The sequence below is a fragment of the Gobio gobio genome (genome assembly GCF_949357685.1).
Source record: "Gobio gobio genome assembly, contig: scaffold_118, whole genome shotgun sequence".
NCBI lineage: Eukaryota > Metazoa > Chordata > Actinopteri > Cypriniformes > Gobionidae > Gobio > Gobio gobio.
Genome location: NW_027645769.1, coordinates 32,581 through 48,665, shown reverse-complemented (window position 1 = coordinate 48,665; position 16,085 = coordinate 32,581). Strand labels below are relative to the sequence as shown.

The 16,085-nt window shown below is 37.0% G+C and overlaps 1 protein-coding gene across 1 annotated transcript; it reads right to left on the bottom strand.

The window, feature by feature from the left end:
• Window positions 1-2,732: 2,732 nt before the first annotated feature.
• On the bottom strand, window positions 2,733-6,317 carry LOC307122358 (uncharacterized protein). Its single transcript, XM_079846349.1, has 3 exons — window positions 6,194-6,317; window positions 4,859-5,196; window positions 2,733-4,318 (listed from the first exon to the last, which is right to left on the bottom strand). The coding sequence occupies exons 2-3, from the start codon at window positions 4,941-4,943 to the stop codon at window positions 3,468-3,470; spliced, it is 936 nt and encodes a 311-aa protein (XP_079702475.1). The 5' UTR covers window positions 4,944-5,196; window positions 6,194-6,317; the 3' UTR covers window positions 2,733-3,467.
• Between the last annotated feature and the right edge of the window lie 9,768 nt (window positions 6,318-16,085).

The following is a 16,085-nucleotide window of genomic DNA, read 5'->3' as shown; positions in this document are numbered from 1 at the left end:
AGTTTTAAAGAAAAAGTCAGTGACTAATTCTCTTGGGTTTCTGCCCTCAATCCCCTCAGGGAGACCCACCACCCGCAAATTCTGTCGCTTCGACCGGGAAACCAGATCGTCCACCGCAGAACCAAGCGTTGCATTTAAGTCCGAAGCTGCCGTTAATTTAGCCTTCAACGAAGTGACTTCATTCTCCAACTCCGTAATCCTGCCGCTGTGGTCAGGGAGAGCGGTCTCCATCTCCGAAATGGTGGTGGTGTGCGCGGCCAAAGTGCTATGGATGCTCTCCAGAGATGTTTGTAAAGGGGATAAAGAAGAGTTCAGCAAAGCTGTGAATTTGTCCGACAAACTTCGCCTCGACTTCTCGAGCTCTGACACGAGCACTTCTACCGTTAAAGAAGCGGGCGCCGCCGCCATGTCAGATGCGTCATCGTATTTGCTCGAAGTTTCTTGGTTTTTAGCGCTGCCAGGCTTAGTATTTTTGCCCATTTCTGTATTAGCTCTGTTCCCTAATCACCAAAGACACTGTATCCCGTCCAAATTATAAGAAAAGACAGCTTTAAAAAGTAATAATTAAGCAAAAATGTCGGAGCACAGACACCGTGTGACCTCTCACTACATCGTGAAACCGGAAGCCAGCATCATGCTTTGGGGGTGTTTTTCTGCACATGGGACAGGGCGACTACACTGTAGTAAGGAGAGGATGACCGGGGCCATGTATTGCGAGATTTTGGGGAACAACCTCCTTCCCTCAGTTAGAGCATTGAAGATGGGTCGAGGCTGGGTCTTCCAACATGACAATGACCCGAAGCACACAACCAGGAAAACCAAGGAGTGGCTCTGTAAGAAGCATATCAAGGTTCTGGTGTGGCATAGCCAGTCTCCAGACCTAAACCCAATAGAGAATCTTTGGAGGGAGCTCAAACTCCGTGTTTCTCAACGACAGGCCAGAAACTTGACTGATCTAGAGAAGATCTGTGTGGAGGAGTGGGCCAAAATCCCTCCTGCAGTGCAAACCTGCTGAAAAACTACAGGAAACGTTTGACCTCTGTAATTGCAAACAAAGGCTACTGTACCAAATATTAACATTGATTTTCTCAGGTGTTCAAATACTTATTTGCAGCTGTATCATACAAATAAATACAACCCCAAATCAGAAAAAGTTGGGACAGTATGGAAAACGCAAATAAATAAAAAAAGAAGCGATTTCTAAATTTACTTTGACTTGTATTTCATTGCAGACAATATGAACACAAAATATTTCATGTTTTGTCTGGTCAACTTCATGTCATTTGTAAATATGCATCCTTTCCTGTCATTCAGACCTGCAACACATTTAAAAAAAAGTTGGGACAGTAAAGCATTTACCACTTTGTAATGTTGCCATTCCTTTTCACAACACTTAAAAGACGTTTAGGGACTGAAGACACCAAGTGATGAAGTGTTTCAAGTGTAATTTTGTCCCATTCTTCCTGCAAAAAAGTCTTAAGGTGGGCAACAGTACGGGGTCTTCGTTGTCGCATTTTGCGCTTCAAAATGCGCCACACATTCTCTATTGGAGACAGGTCGGGACTGCAGGCAGGCCAGTAAAGTACCCGTACCCTCTTCCTCCGCAGCCAGGACTTTGTAATGTGTACAGAATGTGGTTTTGCATTGTCTTGTTGAAATATGCATGGACGTCCCTGGAAAAGATGTCTTCTTGAAGGCAGCATATTATGCTCCAAAATCTCTATGTACTTTTCAGCATTAATGGTGCCTTCACAGAAGTGCAAGTTACCTTTGCCAAGGCCACTGACACAACCCCATACCATGACAGACCCTGGCTTTTGGACTTGTTGCTGGTAACAGTCTGGATGATCCTTTTCTTCTTTGGTCCGGAGCACACGGCGTCCATTCCTCCCAAAAAATAGCTCAAATACTGCTTCATCTGACCACAGTACACGTTTCCACTGTGTGATGGTTCATCCCAGATGCCTCCGAGCCCAGAGAAGTCGACGGCGCTTCTGGACACTGTTAACATAGGGCTTCCTTTTGGCACAGTACAGTTTTAACTGACATTTGTGGATGTAACTACGTATTGTGGTACTTGACAAAGGTTTGCCAAAGTAGTCCTGAGCCCATGTCGTGATATCGCTTATAGATGAATGACGATTCTTGATGCAGTGCCGCCTGAGGGATCGGAGATCACGGTTGTTCAGCTTAGGCTTGCGCCCTTGTCCTTTACGCACTGAAATTCCTCCAGATTCCTTGAATCTTTTAATTATGTTATGCACTGTTGAGTGTGAAATATCCAAATCTCTTCCTATCTTTCTTTGAGGAACATTGTTTTTAAACATTTCAATAATTTTCTCACGTATTTGTTGACAAACTGGCGATCCTCGGCCCATCTTTGCTCCTAAAGGATTAGACCTTTCTTGGATGCTGCTTTTGTACCAGATCATAATTACAATCACCTGTTGACATCACCTGTTTCAAATCACATCATTATTTAACCATTTTACCTCATTACTAGCCCTAAATTGCTCCTGTCCCAACTTTTTTTGAAATGTGTTGCAGGTCTGAATGACAGGAAAGGATGCATATTTACAAATTACATGAAGTTGACCAGACAAAACATGAAATATTTTGTGTTCATATTGTCTGCAATGAAATACAAGTCAAAGTAAATTTAGAAATCACTTCTTTTTTTTCTTTTTTTTTTTGCGTTTTCCATACTGTCCCAACTTTTTCTGATTTGAGGTTGTATCAAAAGACAATTTAGTACACAATTAAATGACATGAATATATCTAATTCTAGAAATAACTATTTAGACACAATCCAATCAGACTTTATTTACACTGTGAGAGTTGTTGACTGTTGAGTGGAAAAACTTGTGTCGCAATTCAATTCAGTTATTTGTACAGCGCTTTTCACAATCCATATCGTTTCACAGAAACTGCATTTGTCTACATTGCAATTTAGAGTGATCTGTTATCAGAGGAGACTGTGTCCAAGTTATGTATTTCAGATATATACATATACAAATCAGGCAGTTAACTAACAATGAATTAATTTAAGCCAGAAACCGTGAGCTCTTTGAAGTATTTATTACAAGTTGTCAACATAATGATTACAATATATAGAAAATATGAGCACTTGTGAGGTTTTTCTCCAGTGTGAATTCTTTGGTGCTTTTTCAGTTGACTAGATGTAGTAAAGCTCTTCCCACAGTCACAACACACATGATCTCTCACTCCATCATGTGTTTTCTGGTGCAGTTTAAAACTCTTCAGCCATGAAAAACTCTTTCCACAGAGAGAACACACATGAGGCTTCTCATCTGAATGAACTGTCAGGTGTTGATTTAGACTTTGATGGCGATTTAAAATCTTTTCCACACTGATCACAGTTAAATGGCTTTTTCTCCAGAGTGACAGATCAGATGATTTTTTAAACCTGATGGATCGCTGAAACTCTTCTCACACTGAGTACAGTATTACGGTTTCTCTCCAGTATGAACTCGCTCATGTACTTTCAGGTTTCCAGACCGATTGAATCTCTTGTCACAGTATGAGCACTTGTAAGGTTTTTCTCCAGTATGAGTTCTTTGGTGCTGTTTCAGATGACCAGTTGTACCAAAGCTCATCCCACAGTCACAACACACATGATCTTTCACACCTGTGTGTGTTTTCTGGTGATCTTTAAAACTGTTCAGCCATGAAAAACTCTTTCCACAGAGAGAACACACATGAGGCTTCTCATCTGAATGAACCATCAGGTGTTGTTTTAGTTCTGATGATGAAATAAAATCTTTCCCACACTGATCACAGCTGAATGTTTTTTTCCCAGAGTGACGGAGCAGATGAACACTGAGACCTGATGCTCGAGAAAAACTCTTTCCACACTGAGTGCATGTATACGGCTTCTCTCCAGTGTGAACTATTTGGTGCTGTTTCAGAAGATTAGTTGTAGTAAAGCTCTTCCCACAGTCACAACACACATGATCTCTCACTTCATCATGTGTTTTCTGGTGCAGTTTAAAACTGTCCAGTTGTGAAAAACTCTTTCCACAGAGAGAACACACATGAGGCTTCTCACCTGAATGAACTATCAGGTGTTTTTTTAGATCTGATGATGAAATAAATCCTTTGCCACACTGATCACACTTGAATGGTTTTTCTCCAGAGTGAATGCGAAAATGTTTACTGAGACCTGATGCACGAGAAAAACTCTTTCCACACTGAGAGCAGGTGTGACGCTTTTTTGCTTTTGTTTCTTGAGTTTTGAAGTCACAGAGTTTCTTTACATCATTTAGTTTGTGTTGTTGCTCCTTCTCTTCCGTCTGGTCTAAAATAAACATATAAAGTAGTCAGAATCAGTTCAATGAGGTTAAATGTGAAAATAAAAAACACTGAGCAGAAAACAAGACACAGCCTGTGTGAGTATAAAGTATCGGTAACACAATAAGGTTTCATTAGTTAACATGAACTAATAATGAACTGCACTTCTACAGCATTTATTAATCTGAGTTCATGTTAATTTCAACATTTACAAAAGTTGTATTTGTTAACATTTGTTAAGTAACGTGAACCAACAATGAACAGCTGGATTTTTATTAACTAACATTAACAAAGATTTATGAATATTGTAACAAATGTATTGTTGATTGTTAGTTAATACATTAACTTATGTTAACAAATGAGACCTTATTGTAAAGTGTTAAAGTATCTTTAATGTGCAAAGGTCAGTTCTGTCATTCACTACGATTGAATCTGATAAAATATGATCATTTAGATGCATTTCTCTATCATTTATCATCCATATACTGATTATTATTTCACAGCTACTAAAGCAGTCAATAATGAAGAATCAAGAATGGACACCAACCTATTTGTTCCTCAGTCTCTTCATGTTTTATTCTGGATGGTTCTGGATAACTCATGTCTTCAATCTCCTCTTTAATAAACTCCATCTTTAACAGTCACACAGATTTCAGCTGCTACACCTGGAGTTTGTCCTTCTCTTGTAGGATGATGGGAATATTCCCAGTATTTATTGGTGAATTGTTGTGGGAGGGGCTTCACTGGTGGGAGGGGCTTCAGTGGTGGGAGGGGCTTCATTGGTGGGAGGGCTTCAGTGGTGGGAGGGGCTTCAGTGGTGGGAGGGGCTTCACTGCAGGTGTGAACTGTGATCACTGTGAGATACTGACGCCCACAGGACCAGATCTGGAAAAATCAAAGACAAGTTACTGAATTTATACTGAATTACTAAAAAAAGCTAAAAAATATATTTTGTTAATATTTTTTTCTGAAGAAAAACATACATAAATATTAATGAAAGCCAAAATATTAAATGTCATTGATGTATATTTACTGAGTAATCTACAATTCTTTAGAGATTCAGAGCCAAATTACAGGAGGGTAAAAACGACTTAAAAAAGATGGCAGCTTTATTTTACTTTTAAACATAGATTGGTAGGACTATTAGTAAAATCTGTCGACTTTAGCGATCTTTGTTCACAATTGTTCACATTTTCAGTGGCACAAAAACCAAACGTGGGTCACTTTACACACAGCTGATACTTTTGTCTTTTACAGAGGAATATCTGAACAACAAATAATGTTGAAACTAGAAATGGATCTTGTTTTTTCTATCAACACAATTTCATAGAATATACCCGAGTGCCATAAATATTATTTTTCCAAAGTTTATGTGCCTGTCAGTCTAAAAATATTAAAGATATCTTGATATCCTTCTATTTTTAATTCTTTTCAATGGGTAAAATGGTTTGACATGGAATGACCCATTAATTACATTTAAATTAAGTGAACATATGTTTTCTGTCAGGAATATGGAGTATTTTGATAAAAGATAGATAGTATTTGCATTTAAAACAAGGTTTGTTGAACTCCTGTCCAAAGTCTGAGAGAAACAACAGGACCATCATGTTTATCTGAGCTGCTGAAAAGCCTCTTTGTCTCCTAAAGTTCCCTGTTTTCCCCTCATTCATTATGCTGATGTCTGAGATCTTCTGTAAAGTGGCACATTAAGCACATTTTATTGGTGTAATAGAGTCAGAGTCTGTGAAAAACTCTCTGCCAACATATTATTACACTCATAATAAACCAGGACACACAACGCATTTCATTACATTGGTCCTTAAACATGTAAACTCTGGAGCTGATTAATGTTAAACTCTGTAATCTGAGAAACATCTCTCACCTGCAGACTGGAAATATAAGGCATCCGGAGAAAATATTACACTTTTGTCCTTCATTCACGATCGTTAACAGCGTCACTTTCAGTTTGAACTGATCTCAGCTCGTCTCTCGCGCTTCTCTCTTCTACGCATGCTCAGTGCGCGTCATTTTTCTTAAAGGGCCCGCATATTCTTAAACAGGACCGGTGTCCTGACATTCCATCCTACCCGTCAGATTATCCTACCAGGGTTTACTGCGCATGCGCACATCAATATTGCGTCAATTTTGTCACGATGAACAACACGCCCATCATTTTTTACTACTTGCATGAAAACTTCTTAATGTGAGGTAAGTTTTTTTTACTATTTATGGTAATTTTTATTATACCAAGATATATAGCAGTAATGAGAACCGTTTACGGTCACATTCATACAAAGCCAGCTAGCTCCATTGATAATTTTTCATGAAAACCTTAGTCTAGATATATCGGCGGGGCATATGATTTGATTGTTTTAGTGTAAAATATAAATACACACAAGTATGCCAAAATGTCCGTTTTGTCGAGTGTCCTCATAAGATTAATTAAATAAAGTATCAAATGAGCGTAAAGAGTATGAGGCGTGTGAGATCCGCGTATCTGTCAACAGGGGCAGGTCTTAAAGTGACAGCAGTTTTCATTCATAAATATAGGTCATTAAACAAATATTGAAAATATACTCTATGTTGTTTCTGCATTCATTTGGAGATCAACTGTGAAATGATTACATTATAAAATATATATTTAATTTAACTGTAATGTTTGTAATTACGATTAATCACATTTAAAAAATGCCCCATTGATTTACAGCACTATATATATATATATATTTGTGCTTTTTTTTCTTTCTTTGCATTTTTTGACAGCTATGGAAGATAAGCATTGTATAATCTTCTGTCAGTGGGATCGGGGTATGAAAAGTCCAAAAGGCAGAACATTCGAAGATATGCACTCAAATTCAACTTAAAGGGTAGTTATTTTAACTTTAAATTTCAATTATGTTTATTTTATTATTCATTTGTTGCCATCTTGATTTTCTTTTCCAACAATGCCAAATGTCCTTTTAGTCTACTTTTGTCATAGTCATGTTTTATCTTTAATGTAGATGGAATGCTTTTTTATGGAGGGAAAATAGTGATCAAAACCAAAGAGGAAGCCAGGATGCTCTTTGAAGAATTCCAGTCCTCTCCCATTGGTGGGCACACAGGGATTGGTAAAACACGTGCTGCCATCTGTGCCAGATTTTAGTTGACATTGAAAATTGGGTATGTTTTTTTATTTTATATAGTTATTTATAAAATAAAAAGGAAAAAAGGAAAAAGGAAAGCCTTTGACTGCTGTGCAGACCTTACAGTGTATCAAGGTAAATAAGTGTATTTTATTTTTATTTTATTACATTTTATTTTACATATCATTATTATTACATTTTATTTTACTTGAAAGGTTTCTGCTGTTTGGGAGCTTGTTGGCATTGATTTAACTGGACCATTACCTGAAACTGCAGATGGTTTTAAATACATCCTCACAGCCACAGACTATTTTTCTAAGTGGGTTGAGGCTTTTCCTTTAAAAACCAAGACAGCAGCTGAAGTTGGAAGACATCTCTGTTCCATCATTTATAGACATGGCTGTCCTCAGAGAATTCTCTCAGATCAGGGAAGGGAATTTGTAAATGATGTAAGTGTATTTAAAATTATCAGTATTAAAGTGATATAGGTTTAGCCTCAATGTCTTTATTTTTAGATTTTCAAGAGTTGTTATATTTTCCTTTGCACATACAGTACATGTATTCAACTACTGTTTTAAGGAGCTTTTCACCAATTTACTCACAGTCATTTTTTTCCTTTATTTTTTAAGCTTAACCACCGGCTTTGTGATTTGTTGTGCATCAAAAGAAGTGTGACAGCAGCTTATCATCCTCAAACTAATGGCCTGGATGAAAAGACCAATGACAACATTAAACAGTAAGTTTTATTATTGTATGTACCTAGGTCAGGAAAAGTTAAGCCCCCCCCCCCCCCCCCCCATGACATTTTCACCTATCTTCCGCTTCAAGGCACCAAATAAGTTATAAATGTGTTCCGTAAAAAGATTTTCATACGCCAAGTTTATAAACCTTTGAAAAAAAAACTTTCCCCCTTATGTTTCATTTTAGAGCCCTCAAGAAATTGGTTAACGACCAGAAGAATGATTGGGATGTCTATCTGGATGCCACCTTGTTTTCTTTAAGATCAAATGTCCACACCACCACAAAACACTCCCCTTTTCTTTTAATGTATGGGAGAGAGGCAGTGTTCCCTGCAGAGATTCCTGTTGAAATGCCGGTCAGCAGTGTTGGGCACGTTACTTTAAAAAAAGTAATTAGTTATAGTTACTAGTTACTTCTTACAAATAGTAACTGAGTTACATCATTATAAAAGTAACTAATTACCAGGGAAAGTAATTACAGCGTTCCTTTTTTTTTTTTTTTTTCAAATGTTCAAATATGTCAAATAACTTGGATGCCCCCAATATTAGATATGTTAAATAAATGAATTGGACACTAAATAGAATAAATTATTATTATAAAACATTGTACATTAATGTGCACTATTGTAATGTTGCTGTGGGACAATGTGAGAGACAAATATTGTGTAAATATTATCAGTACTATACTTTCCTTTGGTAATGGAGGTCACGTTAATCACCTGGGTTTTTATTTTTTGCGATTTGCGAAAAGCTACCTTTGAAGTCGTTGGACCATCGCTGAATGTGCATATGCGTGTGCGTCATGGGTGTGTGTGTGTGTGTGTGTGTCTGTGAACCATAGACCGTGAAAAAATAGGTGTGAACTCAACCTATCAACTTCAACCTTGTCTCCCACCCACCAATCATCATCAGTTTTGTGTACCTCCGCACCCACCCCCAACACGCATGGCTGGTGCGCGCGCACACGCACACACGTTGCAGGTCCGACTGACAGAGAGCCTGTTCGGATGAAAAGCGCTTCAGTGAGCTCAATTATAGTAACGCGACTAACGCCGCATTTTTTTCCCTCAGTAACGCTAACGGCGTTGTAACGGGAGAAACAGTAATTCGTTTGATTACTCGTTACTGAAAAAAAATTATTCCGTTAGTAACGCCGTTTATCTGTAACGCCGTTATTCCCATCACTGCCGGTGAGTGTGCTTATAATTTAAAATTACCTTAAAACAGTAGTTGAATACATGTACTGTATGTGCAAAGGAAAATATAACAACTCTTGAAAATCTAAAAACAAAGACATTGAGGTTAAACCTATATCACTTTAATACTGATAATTTAAAATTATGCTAAAATGCATAAATGTAAACGCTTATGGAGTCATTATTTTCAGCAATTTTGTCATACTAGCCTATGTCAGAAGAATTGTGCTTAAAGTAAATTTAGCCTTGAAATAATTTCTAATGGGTACTGTAGTACAACCCCAAATCAGAAAAAGTTGGGACAGTATGGAAAACGCAAAAAAAAAAAAAGAAGTGATTTCTAAATTTACTTTGACTTGTATTTCATTGCAGACAATATGAACACAAAATATTTCATGTTTTGTCTGGTCAACTTCATGTCATTTGTAAATATGCATCCTTTCCTGTCATTCAGACCTGCAACACATTTCAAAAAAAGTTGGGACAGGAGCAATTTAGGGCTAGTAATGAGGTAAAATGGTTAAATAATGATGTGATTTGAAACAGGTGATGTCAACAGGTGATTGTAATTATGATCTGGTACAAAAGCAGCATCCAAGAAAGGTCTAATCCTTTAGGAGCAAAGATGGGCAGAGGATCGCCAGTTTGCCAACAAATACGTGAGAAAATTATTGAAATGTTTAAAAACAATGTTCCTCAAAGAAAGATAGGAAGAGATTTGGATATTTCACATTCAACAGTGCATAACATAATTAAAAGATTCAAGGAATTTGGAGGAATTTCAGTGCGTAAAGGACAAGGGCGCAAGCCTAAGCTGAACAACCGTGATCTCCGATCCCTCAGGCGGCACTGCATCAAGAATCGTCATTCATCTATAAGCGATATCACCACATAGGCTCAGGACTACTTTGGCAAACCTTTGTCAAGTACCACAATACGTAGTTACATCCACAAATGCCAGTTAAAACTGTACTGTGCCAAAAGGAAGCCCTATGTTAACAGTGTCCAGAAGCGCCGTCGACTTCTCTGGGCTCGGAGGCATCTGGGATGGACCATCACACAGTGGAAACGTGTACTGTGGTCAGATGAAGCAGTATTTGAGGTATTTTTTGGGAGGAATGGACGCCGTGTGCTCCGGACCAAAGAAGAAAAGGATCATCCAGACTGTTACCAGCAACAAGTCCAGAAGCCAGGGTCTGTCATGGTATGGGGTTGTGTCAGTGCCCTTGGCAAAGGTAACTTGCACTTCTGTGAAGGCACCATTAATGCTGAAAAGTACATAGAGATTTTGGAGCATAATATGCTGCCTTCAAGAAGACATCTTTTCCAGGGACGTCCATGCATATTTCAACAAGACAATGCAAAACCACATTCTGCACACATTACAAAGTCCTGGCTGCGGAGGAAGAGGGTACGGGTACTTGACTGGCCTGCCTGCAGTCCCGACCTGTCTCCAATAGAGAATGTGTGGCGCATTTTGAAGCGCAAAATGCGACAACGAAGACCCCGTACTGTTGCCCACCTTAAGACTTGTTTGCAGGAAGAATGGGACAAAATTACACCTGAAACACCTCATCAGTCCCTAAACATCTTTTAAGTGTTGTGAAAAGGAATGGCAACATTACAAACTGGTAAATGCTTTACTGTCCCAACTTTTTTTGAAATGTGTTGCAGGTCTGAATGACAGGAAAGGATGCATATTTACAAATGACATTAAGTTGACCAGACAAAACATGAAATATTTTGTGTTCATATTGTCTGCAATGAAATACAAGTCAAAAGTAAATTTAGAAATCACTTCTTTTTTTTTTTGCGTTTTCCATACTGTCCCAACTTTTTCTGATTTGGGGTTGTAGATGATGCAAAACTTTTATTATTATTTTTACAAAACTAAACATACAGTAAATATCGTTTTTATTATTGGTATGCTGGATTGATTAACTTATAAAACCTTTGATCTTAAACGGGTAATGATCATAATTGTTGGACCTTGTTCCACAACAGACAATAAGGGTCACTAATATTCCTAACAGTTTGTTGTGAATAGTAAACAACCATGTTTTTAGCAAAGGACCTCTTCTCATGCTACCATGGACTTTCATTACATACATGCACATGTGAAATTTTAAATAGTTAATAATTGAATTTATATTGCTTCAATTATATTGCCTTGTTTTTTTTAGCTTTCCACCATCAGTCTCTCTGTGGAATCAAGTTTTAGTGATTATGTAGTTTCCGATAAAAAAAAGAGAGATGAGGCCAAAAAACAGGAGAAAAACAAAAATCACAGGAGAAACAGAAGGAAGCATATGCTAAAAAGGTCCAGAAGAAGTACAAAGACTTGATTTACAATGTTGGTGATGAGGTTCTTCTGGTGAATATGAGGAAGCATGGAAGAAAAGGAGGAAGAATTGAACCTGACTTCTCAGGACCCTACATCATTGAGAGACTTAGTGGCAAACTTGTCACTTTAAACAAACCTGGAGGGATTACTTTAAAAACTAAATATAGCATTAGGCACATTAAACCATACAGAAGAGGCCAAACTGGAAAGGTGCCTGATTACTGTTCTGGTATCTCAGTCTCCAGTGGGTCTACTGAGAGTAACAGTTCTTGCAAGATGTCTCCTTGCACTGTTGCACCTACACTCAGCCCTCAGCATTCTGTGACCACCAAGGTAAATGATTCTGATAGGCTCCAAGAAGATTCAGCGTTACCTTCTGTTATTCAAGTTGCCCCTAAAATGCTTGACCAAACAAATGGGTACATCAAGGAGGTAAAATTAACCCCAACAGATGAAGAGCCAGCAATAAAGTTACCATCAGATGTAAACCAAATCTCAGAGGAACAAGGTTTTATATTTACAGAGATCTCAGTTCAGTTCAGATCTTAGTTGCCAGTTTGGCCTACCTGACCAGTTTGGTGTTGTTGTTATGGTTGCTTGCTTGCAGTGTTTACATCATGGTGGTCATTTTGATTACCGTTATTTATAGGAGGTCGACATAATAACTAATAGATCATAAAAAAGACACAGCCCCGTAAAAAAAAAAAAAAAAAAAAAAAAAAAAAATATATATATATATATATATATATATATATATATATATAAATATGCCTAAAAAAAATAAAATGCATGCTGCCAAAATATAACAATTTTCTTATTTAATATAGATACTATAAATTGTTTTAAAGTTATATCCACTTCCTCTAGCTGTCCTGTACACTTTTGATATGATGACTGTTTGCAAGGGCGTAGTTTTGCATATGGATAGTAGGGACATGTTCTTACCAATATTTTGGGAGGACAGAATTGTCCTTCCTAGTACTTCAGTGAACTCTATCACATTATTTTTTATATTATATACTACCAATGTGGGGGTAGGGGATGGATTGATGTCTCTTCTAACGTAAAGACCAAACCTACGGCCTTGAATGTTTGGCACGTTCATTTTGCCAAGTTCATTTTATGTTGGCTCGTTGGCCCTGTAAAGTTGACAACACTTATTGACAACACTAACTTTGTCTTTCTTTTTCAGTAATGAAGGTCTGGGCTGCAAATGTCACGGGTCAGGTTGAAGCAGTTGTTGGGCCATAAGCTCTATGACTCTTCTTTTCACTCACTGCAAGGGATCGAGTGGCTTTCTGATGAAGTAAGTTATTTATTCTTATGCTATGGGTGGCCTTTCTTTCCAATCGGCCAGTAGTCTAAATTACTTGTAAACCCAGAACATGATTTTAAGAGTCACCCATCTGAAAAAAGTTTTTCTCTCTCACAAAAACAAAGTTTAGTTTTTTTTTATAATCATATTCATTTATGTTTCTTAATTTAGGTCATTGATGCATACCTGCACCTGGTCATTGAAAAACAACAGGTATGTATAGAATGTCTACTTATCTAGGAACACTCATTTAATTTTATATACTTACAAAATGTGTTTTTTTTTCTTTTTCCAGAACCACGTACACCAGCTTTGTGCAGTTGTTGCACATTCGTTGTTTGCTGGACAGTTCAGATGCCTAGGGAAGGTATCGCTTTCCATAAAGTAATAAAGTAGATATTATTTACGTGTTTTGGAACCATCACAAACTTATTAAACACTTTTCACAGATGAAGTTTCCCATTGAGGACATTTGGCTGTGCCCTGTGAACATTGGAGCACATTGGATTCTTGTGGTGCGTGTGTATTTTTCAAAGTATTTTGCAAGTGAGATTATAGAAAAATATTTTTTTTCTTCTTCTTTAGTGATCTTGGGCTATTGTCCAATAGAATAGAATTTTTGTTTTTTTTTAAAAGCTAGATGGTGGGGGAGTTCGAGTTAACTAATCAACAGAGCAATTCAAGTTGTTTTGTTTGTGATATATTTCACAAATGTTATGTTTTAAAAAGTTTAAATGTCTTGCAGGGTCAAAGATGACACGGCAAGTTTTAAAGTTGTGAATAGAGAAATAGGCTACACACGCACATAGGCTATATATATTCTCTGACAAAGGCAAAGAGCCTTTGTTCTCTTCACTGTATTGACACTTTTATTGACACTCTCTCACACTCTCACTCTCACTCTCTCAAAGTCTGTCACAGCCTAACAATTTTGTCCATAATCTGCAGACATTCTTTAATGCTTTAGGTCAATAATTTAAAGGTTTATTTATTGCATTTACATAAGAAGTATTTCAGAGATTGATAGTGTCTATACCAAGCAACTTCCTGTAGTTGTTAGTGGTGATCTAAAAATATTCAATAACCTTATTTATGATTACATGACATTATATATCTCCTCTCCACCAATCAGCTGATGTGTGGTGGGCGTTCTGGCGCAATATGGCTGCCGTCGCATCATCCAGGTGGATGCTGCACATCGGTGGTGGTTGAGGAGATTCCCCCCTTCTATGTAAAAGCGCTTTGAGTGAGTGCCTAGAAAAGCGCTATATAAATGTAATTAATAATAATAATTATTATTATTATTATATTCTAGATTATCAACATGCCTGAAAAAACACTCCTTCTGATTGACCCAATGGGAAATGAACGTTCCTACGAACATAAAATTCTACGGAACTGGAGGTAACCTTTTTAAAACTGTTACTCTTTTTTTATGCTATTTGATTCTAAACAGTACAAATGTCTCGACGACATCTAGGAATTTTTTTTAAACTGAGGTGTGATGAGCAAACAGCACAGTGGCAATTACGGACCCTGAAGCACGACCCGCAGATGGATTCCAGCAGTTGTGGAGTTTTGGTATTGAATGTATGTGTTCATATATTTGCACACATGGCTTCAGATCTGGAAATGTTGTAATGAATTGAATTAAATCATCTGTCAGTCAATTAATGTTTCAGTTTGCTGAACAATACCTGCTGACAGGAACGATCAGCAATGTTCAGGCATGAAAGTAGCCTGCACACTTCTTGGATGTCGAGGTGAGTGCTGTTTTAATTCTGTAGTACCGTAGTAATGTTGTAATGTACAGTATGTCATGTAGTACACCTCTGTAGATGCTATCTTTACTCTGAACATTGTATTTAATCAAGTAAGAATATCCAAATATACAGAGGGGATAGAGAAGAACATCATAGAGAAGAAAATAACTTGAAGGATGCAAAAAGTAATCCAAGAATGATTTAATGTAATTTCTGTCTGACATAGTATTTTTCATGGCATTTATGTTGACATTTAGTACACTGATATGATTGCCCAATGAATTCATATTTATTTTATTAATGTTAACAAATGTATAGGTAATGCAGAGGAGTACTGTGTGCTATGCAGCATGCTGGAAGACGACCCCAATGAAAGCATGATTGAAATGGTATACAACTTATAATACACACACACCCAAAAAGCAATAGTTTAACTTTATGTGCCATGTTTTTTGTGTGTGTGTGTAGAATTGTTATTTAAATGATAAATCTTTTTTTTTTGTTATTTAAATCTTTTCAGATTTTTAGATTCTATATTGTTTTAGATGTACTAAATTACAAATATATTAATCTCTTTTATTTTCAGGTACAGTGTGAGAGCTGTAATAGATGGGCACATTTTAAATGTTGCAACTTCAACAGCCTAAATGTGTTTATGTGCAAAAAATGTGTGGTTTAGTTTGAGTGTATTTGCATTGATAACGGTCTGCAGCACAATGTGGTCTTAATTAGTTCATATTTATATTAATAACTAATTTTATTGTTTTACTTGTTTTGTATTGTGCCTCTGTTGCATGATTTTGAAATTAATTTGATGAATTAACTATTTTCTATTTTGTTCTGCTTGATTATAAATTCTCAACAACTAATCTTATTTCAATTTACATAATCACTTTACATTATCATCTGTTTTTGGGTAAATTTGTGACATCTTTCCAGGGACTACAGATTAAAAACTTAAAAATCATCCCAACTGTTTATTTCATACTGGTAGAAAAATCTGATGGGGTATTTTGCATTGTTAAAGTATCCTACCCGTTTATTTCATACTGGTAGAACAATCTGATGAGGTAACATTACTTTGCACTGTAAAATCACCCTACCATAGCGTAATAAGAATCTTCGGCAAAGTTACACCGAATTATTTAATGTAGTCAGAGACGCGAAGCCGAAACGCACAGTAGGATTTTACGATGTGGTAGGATGAACCGATAGATATGGCTACGGTAGGAAAATCTGACAAGGTAGGACAGATTGACAGAACACCGGTTCCAGAATCAAATCACGCGTC